The sequence below is a fragment of the Aphelocoma coerulescens genome (assembly GCF_041296385.1).
Source record: "Aphelocoma coerulescens isolate FSJ_1873_10779 chromosome Z unlocalized genomic scaffold, UR_Acoe_1.0 ChrZ, whole genome shotgun sequence".
Lineage (NCBI taxonomy): Eukaryota > Metazoa > Chordata > Aves > Passeriformes > Corvidae > Aphelocoma > Aphelocoma coerulescens.
The window spans coordinates 39,615,760-39,628,670 of NW_027184085.1; the positions used below are offsets into that span (position 1 = coordinate 39,615,760).

Below are 12,911 nucleotides of genomic sequence, written 5' to 3' on the forward strand. Positions count from 1 at the left end.
TCTGCTCAGAATGTCAGCTGCTATGCCACACAATGCTACTACTACACATATTTGGAAGAATATAGGAAAAAACCAAACCCACTTTTTTCCAAATAATGGCTGATAACTGAAGCCAGTCCCCTCTTCTGGGCCTCAGTTATGATCAAGTAATTAGGAAGAAGTAGTTTTCCTAAAAGCTGCAGCTGTTTGTCAACATAATCCCTTAACTGCAAACAAGCTTAGTAACTCATGTTACTGGTTTCCGTGTGGTTTAAGAATGCAAAGGTCTACAGCAACATTCCTAAGTGCCTGTTTTTCGAAGAGTGACATGTTTTGAAATATAGATCTCAATTTGTAAAAAGTGCTAGAGAATATAGACAACACAGAAACCCTGGGGAACAAAAAATTGACATCCTGTATGATGCAGAGAGGCAGCAAGGAGACTGCCTGCATCACAGAAAGTACTGTGTAGCCTTTGCAGCCAATAAATAGGAATAACCTAAGGCTACATGAACTTCAACCCCTCAAATCTCTAACATCAAAAAGTGCATAGCTTTTCATTTCATTTATTACTCAGTAAACAAGAGAAATGGTTACAACTGAGGTGTGTTACAAGTCAAAACTGAACATGAATATGGTACATCACATCTTTCATCCTGAAGTATTCAGCATTTTATTCCTTGACTACATTTTTGTGCACCAAATACATGCAGTTGAGATGTAAAGCCATTCCTTTTCCCTTCTGCAGCCACAGACTTGGCTTAGTACCTTTCCAGCCACCTTGTATCTTCCCAGGCTTTACACAGGCTCTAAGCCTATCACACGTGCACTACTTCTCCTAGGTTAACTGAAGAGATTAAGCTGTATTAGAGAAGAAGCAGCTGGGGAAGGAAAGGTTTATTTAAACATGCATGCAACTAGCAAATGACACATTATACTCCGTGCAAGATGTTTTTCTATTTTAGAAAAGAAGAGGTTGTGTGGCTGGGGAAAGGTAAAACTTCAAGAATCATCATTTTTTCTATATGAAAATATTAATACTGGTCTTTTTTCAGTGATGTTCTTATTCTGAAGAACGCAGATTGCAGTAGCGAGGAAAAAAACCTAAAATCATACAATTTCATTCACATAACCTGCTAGACTTTAGAAACTTTTACTATGTGGTACATTGCTATAATTACATTAGTAGGATGATTATTCAAGAGAAAAGAATTGGTTTTATCTTGCTCTTCTAAAAATTTAGTATGAAAAAATTAACACAGTCAGCAGCTGATGTAAAAATTTAAATACTTACTGCGTAGGAGCCTATGAGGAATGCAGCGTTTGCTTGCTTTTTCTGATCAAACCCAGTATAATGAATTATTTTCTTCCTTATCAATGAAAATGACTGTATCAAGAAATGAACAAGATTATAATTTTGCATTTTAGACCTTTTACACCTTCTTTAATAAGATCAGAGGAATGCATTCAGAAGAATGGTTCGTCTCTGAGAGAACCAAGAATACTATAGAGTAGTCCTTCAGAAGCTTTGGAAAACTGTATTGTATCCCTACCCAGATTTTTCCAGTATTTTTCCCAGTATCCAGCCTAAATAATTTTTGATACAAATTACTGAAATCTTTTCTTTTTCTTCTTAAATGCATTCCTATTTTTAGTTAGTATTTTTGACTTCACGCCTTGTGTAACATATAGCCATTTATGACAATAGAAAGTGGCACTCTCAAAAGCATTATAGGTATATTACAGTTGCAAAAATTTTAAACATTTAAATAATTTAGAATTAAAAATTAAAGAATTTACACATTTTTATTCATTTTTCAAACCCAAATGTACATAAATCCACTAGTATTTGTTTCTAAGGATCAGAACCATGCTTAGATTAAAATATTTTGAAAGTATTTCTGAACTTTATCATAAATAATTTTTTTAAGTGTCATCTTGGCATGGCATACAGTTTCTCCATTTATCTTAGAATGGGGGTGGAACAGAATTGTCAATAGAAAGGCCACACACATGTGGTGGCAGTTACCCACTAACTGCCTTTTGAAATAAATTCTGATGTGCTTGAAACTGCACACTTTGATCAACTGCTAAGCTATCAAAAAATGTCATTTTATGCATTTAAATATCAATGTTACTTGCTCAAGATACTAGATTCAATGCATTCAAGACAAATAAACTCCAGATCAGTAGCAGAAATATGTTCTCAGAAATCCTAACATGTCTGTCCAATGTCAAACACAAGACATGGAAAGGGACTATATATAACACAGACTTGTGTTGCCTCAGAGCATCCTGTATACAAAAATCAGAGACTCTCATCTCTGGCAAACCACAGTTACCCAGCTGGGAGTTTACCATCTCCCAGACCGGACCACTAAACAGGTTTATCTCAGGCTTAGCCAGAGATAATTCTGCAAGTGCCCTAGTAATAACAGAGCAGCAACATCCCACCCATGTGTGCCAATTGCTTCTCCAACCTAAAGAATAAAGCAAGTCTGAATTATGCAAACTATTATCAGTGACAGACATCAAGGAATGAAAAAAAAATACACTCTTAGTCTATAATGTGCTGTATATTTCCCACTTTTCACACTTCAGTGGCAGAAAGATCTAAGGAGTTTTGAACGGGCAAACTGTGATTGACATTTATGAAAATAAGCTTTTTTATCTGTCAAACAGGTTTTACACTCCAACATCTAGTAAAGGTCAACTAACTTGTAGTCAGTTGTGTTAATTAATTTAAGAAATCCATTTTTAAGACACTATGCCCTATCAAGAGCCCAATCCCAAAAAATTACTGAGCTCCTGTAAGAGATAGTCATCTGCAGTATGAGCAGAGTATCTTCCTTCAGGCCAATGCTATCAATGCTACTAAAGATCAAATGTTGTTCATTACTGAAGAATGTCAGTATCAGAGGAGAAGACCAAGTCAAACAAAAAACATTTCAAATAAAAGCATAGCACAGCACTCTCGAGCTCACTCAATATTGGCAGATTGCCAACAGGACTGAATTCCAGGAAAGACGCTTTTCATATAGAAGAGACTGTTTTCATTTAGCAACTGATCTTCTAAAACCTAAACGATAGTTACTGCCACAGTTGTGCATCTTTTTGGTTCTTAAAAGTAAGTGGGTTTTCCATACTGATCCTCCTCCTCCCTAAATTCACCTCAATAAAATCTAACATTCATATTCAGAATTCAGATGGATTAGGAAAACAGGAAAGCACCTGAACAATAACAACAACAATAAAAGAAATTTTGGCTCATTTGTTTTTGTTTTTTAGAAAGCCAGTAATACTGGCTTTTGAATAAAAAACCCAAGCATTACCTTTAATTTCTTATTTAGCTTGCAGCAGTATCTGTAGACCATTGCCAGATTGAGTGGTCCAAAGTCTGCATAGAAGCTGTTAGAAGAAAGGGGAAAAATTGTACATGACCCCTGTAAATGCCTCTTTTTTTAACAAGATGCACAAAGCAAGGAGTAATAATACACATGTGATATACATATATCATTCTAAAAACAAGCACGCTTTCTTATGTAAACACATACTGATTTGTTGGAGGAAAGGTTTTGTCATCTTTAAACATGGACTAAAACTGTCGTCTTTGTTTTTCACACAGCACCATTCAAAATACCAATATCCAGGTTTTAAGAACTACTTCGCACTACTGTATCACTCTGTGACATAAGTTTTTAAACTCTATTTTAAGAGGAACTAATAAGCTTTACTTTTAAAGGAGCTAATACACAGTGCCAGAGAAAAGGGAACACAGAGAATAAAGATTGATTAGTGCGTTAAAAAACAGCAAGCATGCCCTTGATCAAAACCAGTTGAAGAATTAGGAACATTCCACATCATGTAAAAGGCAAACATTGTTCACTCCAGGGGAAATAATATATCCATTGTCAGCTCATAAAGGCTTGAATTGACTTTGCCATTTTTTTCCTCTGATTCTAGGAAGTTCAGACATTCCACTTAATACATGAGGAACCAAAGACACCCCCTTTAGTCTGGCAGTTCAATGTGCACTTCTGAATCTATATGCTGTATCATGTTCCTGTGTCTTCTAACAGGAATGGGTATAATGAAAGCTTCTGCTTTGAAAAATTTTTAAGAAATCCTGATGGGAAAGCAAGAAACCACTCTAAGGTCTATAAATCATCATGGCATGTTTGGTCTGAGAAGACCCAACTCATGTAATTAGTTCTCCAACGATACTGATTCCTCACTGCTGTTGTTCTGACTAATTTATTTCTGTAAAAAAAACCAAGAAAAAAAAAAGTTGGTACTTACTTCTCATACACAAGTTCATCATCTATGCAGAAATAATGGGTATTTGCAGCTCCACTCTTTGGTTTTTGGCAGAGAATTGCAAAATAAAGGCGATCTGAAATGCAAGAAAATTGGAAGCTTTTATAAACATCATGCTTTTTTGCTGAAAGTCTGAAGTATTACCTCTCAGTGGGACAACTTTAAATGGTTTAGAACGAAGAAAATCTTCTTTTAAGTATTGAGTTAGGTATTATTATTTCTCCAGTGTTAAACAAACAAAGCACAAAAAGATGGAGGTTTTTTGCTCAGCAGCATTCCCATAATCCCCAGCTCTTAAGTATTCTTTCCCAAAGTGTTCCTTGTTTGATGACTTCGCAAAATAGCAGGACCCTGACTTGCACCCACACACAGAGCAGAGACCTCCTTCGGCAGGTGGTTGCACTCGAAATACCAATGCACACACCACACCCCCCCAAACTAAACCACAAATCCCTCTGCACCTCTGAGCACCTACGTTAAACTAAATAATGAAGCACACTCGCACCAAAGCACAGGCACTTCTTTCTGTAAAGCCATGATTTTGACAGTAGTGCCATGCAATTAAAGCCTGCAGGTAACAGACTCAGGAAGGATGAACAGGGCAGCCCATGCTGCCCATGGGAACACCAGCCAAGCCTCCACCTGGACATCTCCATTCAAATTTCCATTCCCACCCCAGCTGCCCCTTCAAAGCCTGTGTGCCTGCAGGCAGGAGGCATCTTGTACTTGTCCTGGCTTCCTTTGCTAAGAGGGGAAAAAAATACCCGCAGTATTCACATAGATATAAATTACTTTTATGGCTGGGGAAGCTGAAGCCCCAGTGAACTTTAAACACTGACTGTGCTCCTGCTATAAATTGCTGTGCTTGCGGTAATTGGTCAATAAAAATTGAGGCTTGCAGCACCACCGCAATACTTGTCTTCCTCCTGCTGAGAAATATCATCATAAAATATTTGGATTAAAATTCAGACCTAAAAGGAAAGCTTTTGTTTCCCCAAATTAGTTCCCTAGAACAGAGATATTATTTATCAAAACAGATCACCTGCATGTATTATTTCAAAACACGATTTGTGATGAAGAAAAACTCTGTCAGTTTTTAGACAGCAGGGGGAAAAAAAAAATCACTTTAAGCTTCAAAACAACATCATCCATGACCAGCACTTAGAAATCATTACCTGTATCCTGAAATTACATGTCAAAGTATGCCATGAAAGGAGTTACCATATCTATATTTCAACAGTCACATGCTCAGTGCTCATCTACATACACTAGTATCTCAAAAGGTGAAGGCAGACACCAAAAATTGTACATTTTCTTAATGCTTATTTCAGTAGAACAGCAGCCTGATGTGAGTGGTTTGGTTTAAACATTTACATGTCATGAGCAACAGTAAGCTGTACAGCACCTCCTAAGCAAGTCAGGCACCTACTTCTTTACTCTCTAGCAGAAGCAATGCACCCAATTTGCTTATTTAATTTCTAATAATGCCATCGTGTAACCAGAGCAGCTGAAGTCCTAGATGGGAAATGCATTACCTCCTTCTGTACCTCCCAGCATTTACCAAATCATCCCCTGAAAACAAGCCAAAGGATAAAATTTAGAATAATGCGTGCATTTCTAAGAAGTGGCTAAACTGGCCTACAAAGTCAATTATGTGTGGAAAAGCGAGTGCACCAATACTCCAGCTGGATACAAAATATGCTATTGCAAAATCTACTTCATAGAGAGGCAGTCCTGGGGTGGATTTTTGGAGGTGGTTCCCCACCACTGTGTTAATCACTGAACTGTGTCAAGGTGTATTTGCATGAATGAGAAACTGTAACAGGTATCCATAGGCAATACTAAAAAAAAGAAGGAAAAAAAAGAAAAAAAAGGAAAATAAAAGGAAAAAACAAAGAAAAAAAAGGAAAAAATGGAAAAAAGAAGGCAAGAAAAAAAGAAAAGGGAAAGGAAAAAAAGAAAAGAGGAAAAGAAGGTAAAAAGCTGCCTTGCTTACTTACTTCCCTCTGCTCTGAGAATGAGAGCTAACATGAGTACAGGAGAACCGAGGACAAGGGAGGAAGCAGAAAGGAGAACTGAGAGGATGTGATATCTAGGGATTGTGTTTAAACTGGCATTGCTAGATTAAACACATGTCACGGCAGCCCCAAGCTATAATTTCACACCACTTCTAAACTGATTTAATGGCTAGCTGCCACCAGGTTCCTTACAAGGAAAAATCTTCTGAGTTAGCTTACTGAACCAGCCTGATGGGGGTTAACAGCAGGAACATGCAGCCAAGATTTTTCCCTCCATGGCATCTGTCCTTAAGTGCCAGTCTAATTATTGACTAGACTGAGCTCTCCCTCTTTATTATACACAAACAATAACTGCATCAAAGTCTGGGAAGAATGACTGTGGTACTCAAACTGAGTACCATGGGTACTCAAACACTACCTTCTTGCACTCCAGCTTCTTCACAGAAACTTTACATTATTTTTGAAAATGCCAAAGTACTTTGCAAAGAGCAATCCAAAATCTTCAAATACAAAAGGAGGACAAAAATGAAAGCAAATATAATTTACACAGGTCAAAGACCTAAAATAATTTAGCATTTTGCTCCTAATCAGGATTTGGAATAAAAGAATCACTTGCATCCTCAGTGCTCGTATTCTTACTGAAATTCTTCTGCAGCTTGCAAAAATGTCCAGCAAAAATAAGAATTCCTATCTTGAGCAAGCAGCATGTATGTGGCCTTCTGAATTGCTATTGGCAATGGTTCTCTGAACTGTGTTCATTGTTGCTATTCTTAAAACACCTGAAAGAAACTTGAGTTTAATGAGTTTACAGAAGTACCTCACAGTAAGAGCAGTGTGTGTCAAATGCCAATATCCTGACAAGCTGTCCATTCCTGTGCACTGCTAACAATTACTCCCTATTATGTAAACAGCAGGCTCCATCTTTTTAACATGTTTCCTATGGGGAGATTTTAGAAAAAAGAAATTTCCTGTGAGTGTATTTACCTTTCTACTGATTTACCAGTCCAGCATCTGAAAAATGCTGTATTACTCACCATGTCTGTTTTTACCTGTTTTTTTCCAAACATATTCCAAGTTCTATTTAGTCAAGGATTAGTGTGTTGACTTTTTTAACAGAAATTAAGAGAAAGTAGAATTCCTTCATTAAGGATCTGATTGCAGGATTGAGAGTTTATATATAAAATACAATCAAGCACTGATTATTTGATTTCACTAGGATTCCACAAAGGTTTGGATCACCAGAGCAAGGCTTCCCTTTCATTATCTTCATGTTTCCTTTGCTAATTTTAGCTTTTTAGTATTTCATTTACATATAGAGCACTTGAGCACTTCCTAATTCCTGCAAATTTCTGATAAAAAATCATCCTAAAATTATCAAACTAGAGCAGACCTTTCTAATCATCTCTCAGAAGAACGACAGAGTAGGGCTCACTGCCTTACAGGCTGCATCTGCTCTGCAGTTAGGAGATATGGCTGCAGCATGTTAGACATACTTCAAATACACTTAATTTTGTCAGCCTTATATAACAAAACAGCTAAAATACATAAGCACGGATGTCACTGCAGGCAATTATTTTGAGTAAGCATTCAATGTACAACAAAATGAGCCTACATACCCCTAACTGAGCTACTGCTGTTACCTCAACTAGTGAGACTAAAGCTAGCACAAGCATGACTGTCCAAGCTAATTGCAGAGTGTATACAGAAGCAAAAGCACTCTGTTTGTTTATCAGAGCCACAGTGTTCTGTGGAAATAGATGTACAGGAAATGGAGAGGTACCACTTCAAAATCACATTAATGTGAATTTAGAGATTAAAAAATAATCTCCTTCCTTTACTCTCAAAAAGCCTGATGCTTCTCAGGTTGTGCTGCACAGGCCTTCAAGACAGAAATTTCATTAATTCAAGAATTACAGTTGGACTTGATGATTTTAGAGGCTTCTTCCAACCTAAGTCATTCCATGACTTTAAGTGACAACTAAATAGCAAACAGGCACTAGTGGCAAGACAAGTCTGCATATGATCAGCAAACATTATTTAATACAAACAGAAATTCTACAGTTCTATTGTTAAATAGATGTCATAGAAGAGAAACTCAAGAGACTGACAGTACTACAAAACCCAATGCTAGTCTGTTTTGAATCATCAGGAATGTAACCAAAGAGTTTTTATTATTGTAAGAGGAGTGTATATCTAAACTCAGAGTTGGTATATGGAATTTTGTTGTGTTTGACTTAAAAAACTTCAAAATATTTGAAAGACATGAAAGAAAACATAAAAGGCAAATCCTGTTGCAATGACAAGACAAAAAGCAAAATTGTTTAAGATTTTCTTTTTAGCCTTTCTATCCTTGAAAAAATTCATTCAGACATAACTATATTTCAAATTTAGCTAATGATAGATTTGGCAATTAGAACAACAGCCTGGACTGTGATAAAGGAAATGAAAGCACACTACAAAGATAAAGAAACTTTTTTTTTAAACAAAATACTATGAAAGCATTATTTTCAGTGCCATGTTATGACTGATCAACACTGTTACTTCACTTACACAGAGTGCTTCCACTCTGCTGCTCTTGACTGATACACAAGGATACATATGTTCATGCGCTTTCAGTGCTGGATTAGACACTGAAAGCCTTAAACATGTATTTAAAATCTTAACTTTGGGAAAGACTCACAAGTAAGTGAAGTCATATTGATAAAAGAGTAAGCACAGGTTTTGTACTGAGATAGCTGCATAATAAAAACTAATTGGAAGTGGTGACAGTCAAAATATTGCAAGCTTAATGGAACTTATTAGAAGTGTCCTTAGCATTCTAGAAAAATACACAAAGTTTGGGCACACAAAGTTTATAATGACAAGCCAGCACTCCTGGAAAAAGACAATTTAATGGTTTGGAAAAAAAAAAACAAACTGCACTACAAAACTGAAAAAACAACCCACATATCAATGAATACATTAAAATGAATATTTAATTATCAACTCCAACTGACAGTATAAGCAAAATTATTCTCAATGAAGGAAAAAAAATAGGTATATACACTGCAGCTTAGAGCATCCTTTAAGATGCTAGTTCCATACTGTAAACAAACTGGATATACATTCAGCAGGAAGAACAATCAAATGTCAAGAAATGACCCATGACATTGTATCACTTGAAATTTAATTTCATGTATAGTTGTTGTAGTTATTTCATTTTAAAATTCACTACTGAAAATAGGTGAGAGAGAAACCCACACCTTTTGCCTGAGGTTTATGCATTATAATTCCACCTCTTCTTTAAAATGTTATTTATAAAATCAGAGCAATGAGAAAGAAAAGCAGCCGAGGAAAGGAAATGAACAGCTTTCAAACATCTCACAGAGCATTGCTACATTTTATTTAGATCATATAAATTACTTCTCTCAGAGATCAGAAGGATATGGGAATATGTTTCTAATAAACAGAAGAAATGCATTCAGTTCCAGCAAATTGAATTCATACCAGCAAGCCTCGTGCACTAGTCGACAAAGAGAAAATGATAAAGCTTACCATGCAGCTTAATAGACCAAAATAAACAATTTTTTAAAAGGACAGCTTTCTTGAACTAGACTTAATAGTAAACAAAAAAATTTAGATAGTTCTGATTAATAGTTATTCTGACACATGGCTGATGCATACAATCAATTACAAAATAAAGAAATGCAATAATTATTGTAAGTCTGTTGGGTATAAAATTCCTAGAATGGATTTGAAACTTTGCTGTTTATGAATGTAACATCACACAAGAAAAGATCCATAAATCTTTACAGCAATTTGGGTTTATGTTCCACTTCTGTCTTTTGCAAAGATGAAAATAAGGGTAGCCTGCAATGTTCTTAGTAAGTTTGACACTGTTTCTGTAAGTAGATAAGCTAACACAGATCTCTCAGCTTTTACAGTGGTTCAAGTATTTACCAGTACATCCATTCTTTAAGAATAAGACCTTATGCTTTAATTTGTCTCCAGTCTACGCCTATTAATTAACTCCTCAGAACCACATTACAAGAAGGCAGAACTGACATTTCAAACTTTGACATAACTTTACAACAGCTGAATAAAAAGGTAAGCCTGTTATCTTATTAAGATTTCTCTTTAAAAAAATAAGTATGACATTGCAGCAAACTAAAAATCAGACTGTAATTCAAATCAGGATTAAAAATTAGACAATAAACAGCAGCCACTGTGCAGAGCAAGATCAAGACAAAATGAAGTATTGTTAAATATAATAATCTAGTGCACTTTAATCAAATTTACTATACTAGGTACTGCTGCACATAGTGAAATCCCACTGAAAAAACACAAGGCAAAGCCTGGGCGCTCTAATGAATTTAAATGGGTGAACATTTTTTGAAGGAGAAAATACAGTTATTTAATGGGCCTGTTGATGCCAGACACACGTTACCAGATCCAAGCAACTGCTTCATGAGAATGCTTAGACAGATCTGTTTGCTGGAGATGTGAGCTGGACAGGGCTGAGTGGTGATCCAGGTAGTGAAATCACTTTGATAGCAAAAAGTCATTATCTGTCACATGAGTGGTTTCCACACTTGACCTTAAAATCATACTATCATCATGTCATATATAAATGGTTGCTGTTATAGAAAAAATTCACATACGGGGTCATTGGAGCCTTAGAGTTCTGTAGATAAGTACACCGTTATGTTTCTCTGGGTAGACAAGGCCTAAAATGCTGTATTTTTGGCAGGAATATTTAGGATTTTACTCCCTGACAGTATTAAAGCTTTTTAAAAATAAGAATCTGGTAAGCTCTGGCAGTTTACATTCTTTCTACGTTGCTATGCCAAATTTTCAAAACACAATCTTACGGTTTTCTAAACATACAGTTATCTAGGAGACACACTAGTTAATTTAAGGACCCCTGCTTCTTGGCACAGAAATAAAAGGTACATTGGTACCTTTTCTGCATGTTTGTTCTTTATATTTTTGCTTGCTCTGTTCACAGATATTTTCTGTGCCCTTCACTGAGATGGGCCGGGAGGTTTATTTCTTGCTTTCTATGAGAAGTTGCAAATACACTACCATTCTGAGATCGTGACACATGACTTAAAAAGTAATTTTTGTTGTTGTTGTTGCCTTTAGGCAACCTAAACTCAAGGTCGTCCTTTAGCCGGGTAACTCAAACTCGGAATTTTCTGGCTGTGATCCAATAGGCTTCTTAAAAGAGGCAGATTCCTGTGCCAAAACAAAGCGCGGCTGGGAGCCTGGAGTCACGAAAAGGAAGGACGATACTGAGCAAACCTGCCTGCACAAGCTGTTGGCATTTGCGTGTCAAGAAGAGGCGCGACGTTTGCCCGTTATTTTACCCATTAGCCGATATTACTGCATCAGGAGAAACATAGATATGTACGTGTGTGCGTATCCATCCCCCCGATACGTGGAGAAATGTGCTCTTCCCCCCCCCCCCCCCCCAACGTGTCGAACGGACAGAAATGTGTTTAACGCTGTTTTCCGTTTGCTCTCTCTCGCAGGCAGAAAACGCCAGCACGAGGCAGCTGGTGCTCGGTGCGGCTCGGGCTACCGGGACATCGGCAGGATGAGTTATCCCGCCGGACGAGCGGTGCAGTTCTCAACAACACTTCGCTGAGTGACAGCCAGAGCTCGGGGACCGACCGACCCACCGCCCGGACGGCAGCGGCTGCCGAGCGCCCCAGAGTCCCGCCGGGAATCGCGCCGGCGGGAAGTTTTCCTGCCCCGCGGGCACGTCTCCCTACCCGAAGCCGGAGCGGCGCCCACCGCCGGCGGGATGGGACGCGACGGGACACCGGGACACCCCCACCCCCCGGCACAGCCCCCTCACCCGCGATCCTCAGGCAGGTCTCCGGCCCGGGAGGGGGCAGCTGCCGCCGCCGCTCCGCCTCGCCCCCCGCCGCCCGCGGCGTCGCGCCCCGCGTCCTCTTCAGCGCGGGCGGCGCCGGGGCTGCGCGGCGCCGCGCCTCGGCCCAGGTCTTCCGCTTCATGGCGGAGGCGGCCGCGGCGCTACGATGCCCTCATCCCGCGGGGACCGGGCGGCCGGAGGGAGGGGAGGGACCCCGCGGCGGCGAGGGCGGCGGCTGACGCGTCCCCGCGGACACCGCCCCCTCCCGCCGCACCTTCGCCCCCCGCCCGGCGGAGCGCCCGCCGCACCCCCAACGGCCGCCCCTGATTGGGGCGCGCGGTGTGGCGTCAGCGGCGCGGAGCGGCGGGGGAGTGACGTCATGGCGGCCGCGGTAACAGGTGGGCCGGGGCGCGCGCCGCCCCCCCCTCCCCGTCCCCGGGCGCCGCCTGGCTGGGCGCGCGCCCGGCCCGCGCTGCTGACGTGGCGCCGGGCGCTGCCGGGATGAGGGATCGCGGCCCCGGGGGGGAGGGCTCCCGCCCTCGGCAATCCGCATGGACACCGCCCGCTCCTGCGGCGTCGCAGTCCTCCGGTGCCCCTCATGACATGTGCCAAAAGAGGGGCGCAAGGACTTTGTAAGGCCAGCTGAAAACAGTCCAGTACATGCAGGCTTCTGGTCTGAACATTAAATGAACTTACGTGGAAAGTTAAAGTAACTATGTTTGAATCCGCCTCTTAGA

At 39.7% G+C, this 12,911-nt stretch overlaps 1 protein-coding gene across 5 annotated transcripts in view; it reads right to left on the minus strand.

The window, feature by feature from the left end:
- CDC14B (cell division cycle 14B) overlaps window positions 1-12,575 on the minus strand; it is a 52,931-nt gene extending 40,356 nt beyond the window's left edge. For 2 of the 5 annotated variants that reach the window (XM_069001150.1, XM_069001149.1), the window contains exons 1-4: window positions 12,157-12,569; window positions 4,279-4,372; window positions 3,312-3,387; window positions 1,274-1,366 (exon numbers count right to left, since the gene is read on the minus strand). In XM_069001150.1, coding sequence (XP_068857251.1) covers window positions 1,274-1,366; window positions 3,312-3,387; window positions 4,279-4,372; window positions 12,157-12,316 — 423 coding nt within the window. In that variant the 5' untranslated portion in view covers window positions 12,317-12,569. Of the gene's footprint in view, window positions 1-1,273; window positions 1,367-3,311; window positions 3,388-4,278; window positions 4,373-12,156 lie in introns of all 5 variants that reach the window. The other 3 variants (XM_069001147.1, XM_069001148.1, XM_069001151.1) reach the window with 2 other exon arrangements.
- Between the last annotated feature and the right edge of the window lie 336 nt (window positions 12,576-12,911).